The 1,178-nt window shown below is 37.9% G+C and overlaps 1 protein-coding gene across 2 annotated transcripts in view; it reads left to right on the top strand.

The window, feature by feature from the left end:
- LOC114028125 (poly [ADP-ribose] polymerase 12-like) overlaps positions 1-879 on the top strand; it is a 64,607-nt gene extending 63,728 nt beyond the window's left edge. For both annotated transcript variants that reach the window (XM_027842327.1, XM_027842326.1), the window contains one exon: positions 159-879. In XM_027842327.1, the coding sequence (XP_027698128.1) occupies positions 159-442 (284 nt within the window). In that variant the 3' untranslated portion in view covers positions 443-879. The remainder of the gene's footprint in view (positions 1-158) is intronic.
- The last annotated feature ends 299 nt before the right edge of the window (positions 880-1,178 follow it).

Genomic DNA, 1,178 nt, shown 5'->3' with positions numbered 1-1,178 from the left:
GCATAGGAATGTGCATCGACATCTGAATATAGCTGTGTGCAAAATGCCTCTAGCTAAGTTATAGCAAATTCAATGTAGGAAGGGCAGAGGTTTTCCTTTGGCTACAGGAACCAACTCTTTTCTAATTCCCATCTTTGCTTTTTTCTGCTTACTTCTAGGAAGTTACTTTGCAAGAGATGCAAGTTATTCCCATAATTACTCGGAGTCGGAGACCAATGTCAAAATAATGTTTCTGGCTCGAGTTCTGGTTGGAGTTTTCACTCAAGGAGATTCAAAATACGTCCGGCCGCCAATGCGACAGGGTACACAGAATACCTTTTATGATAGCTGTGTCAATAACAGATTTGATCCCACCATATTTGTGATCTTTGAAAAGCATCAAATATACCCAGAGTATGTCATAGAGTACACAGAGAAGAGTAAACAGTGCACCATTAGTTAAGGCAAAAAAAGTCACTGTTTCCTCAAGTGAATAATTTTGTGTGTATGTGTGTGTGTGTGCGTGTGCGTGTGTGTGTGTGTGTGTGTGTGTGTGTGTGTGTGTGAATAGTATCAAAGTAGCTTTTTTACCTTCCTGTTTTTAAGGAAAGCAGTAAGTGATCATCTGGGACAGCAGTTACTCATAACTGAGTTGTAAAAGTCTTTTGTAGCAAATAGGTTTATGAAAAATCATATGTAACATAATTTCCAGAAGTAGAATCCTGTTATAAATGCGCCCAAGGAACTCACTATTTAAAGATATGCAGCATTGAATCATGATGCAAAGAAAAGACCAACAACAAACCTTTGAAGTACAAAAAGTCACTGCCTAATTTATCTGTTTTCAAAGTTTGGGTTTTCGCTTGAAAGATTTTCATAAAATGGAGGAGTTTGTTTTTGTTTTTGTTTTTTGTTTTTTTTGTCTTGTAGCTAGCACACAAATGCAGGGAACCTCTTTTAGTTACTCTCCATTGTTTTACAGAGCTGGAGAGCTGAGGATAGACAACCCGATAAATCCATAAACATTTATTAAGCACCAGCTATGTACCAGGCAATGTGCTAAGTGCTAGGGATACAAAGAAAAGTAGAAGATAGTCCCTTCCCTCAAGCTCACAGTCTTAATGGTGGAAACAACATGCAAACAACTCTACAAATCAGCTCTATAGGGGATAAATTGGAAAAATCAACTAAGGAAAGGC

This window comes from Vombatus ursinus, unplaced genomic scaffold (assembly GCF_900497805.2).
Source record: "Vombatus ursinus unplaced genomic scaffold, bare-nosed wombat genome assembly UNPS02014870.1, whole genome shotgun sequence".
Classification (NCBI taxonomy): Eukaryota; Metazoa; Chordata; class Mammalia; order Diprotodontia; family Vombatidae; genus Vombatus; species Vombatus ursinus.
The sequence above is the reverse complement of the archived record's forward strand: the minus strand, read 5'-3'. Positions and strand labels throughout refer to the sequence as shown.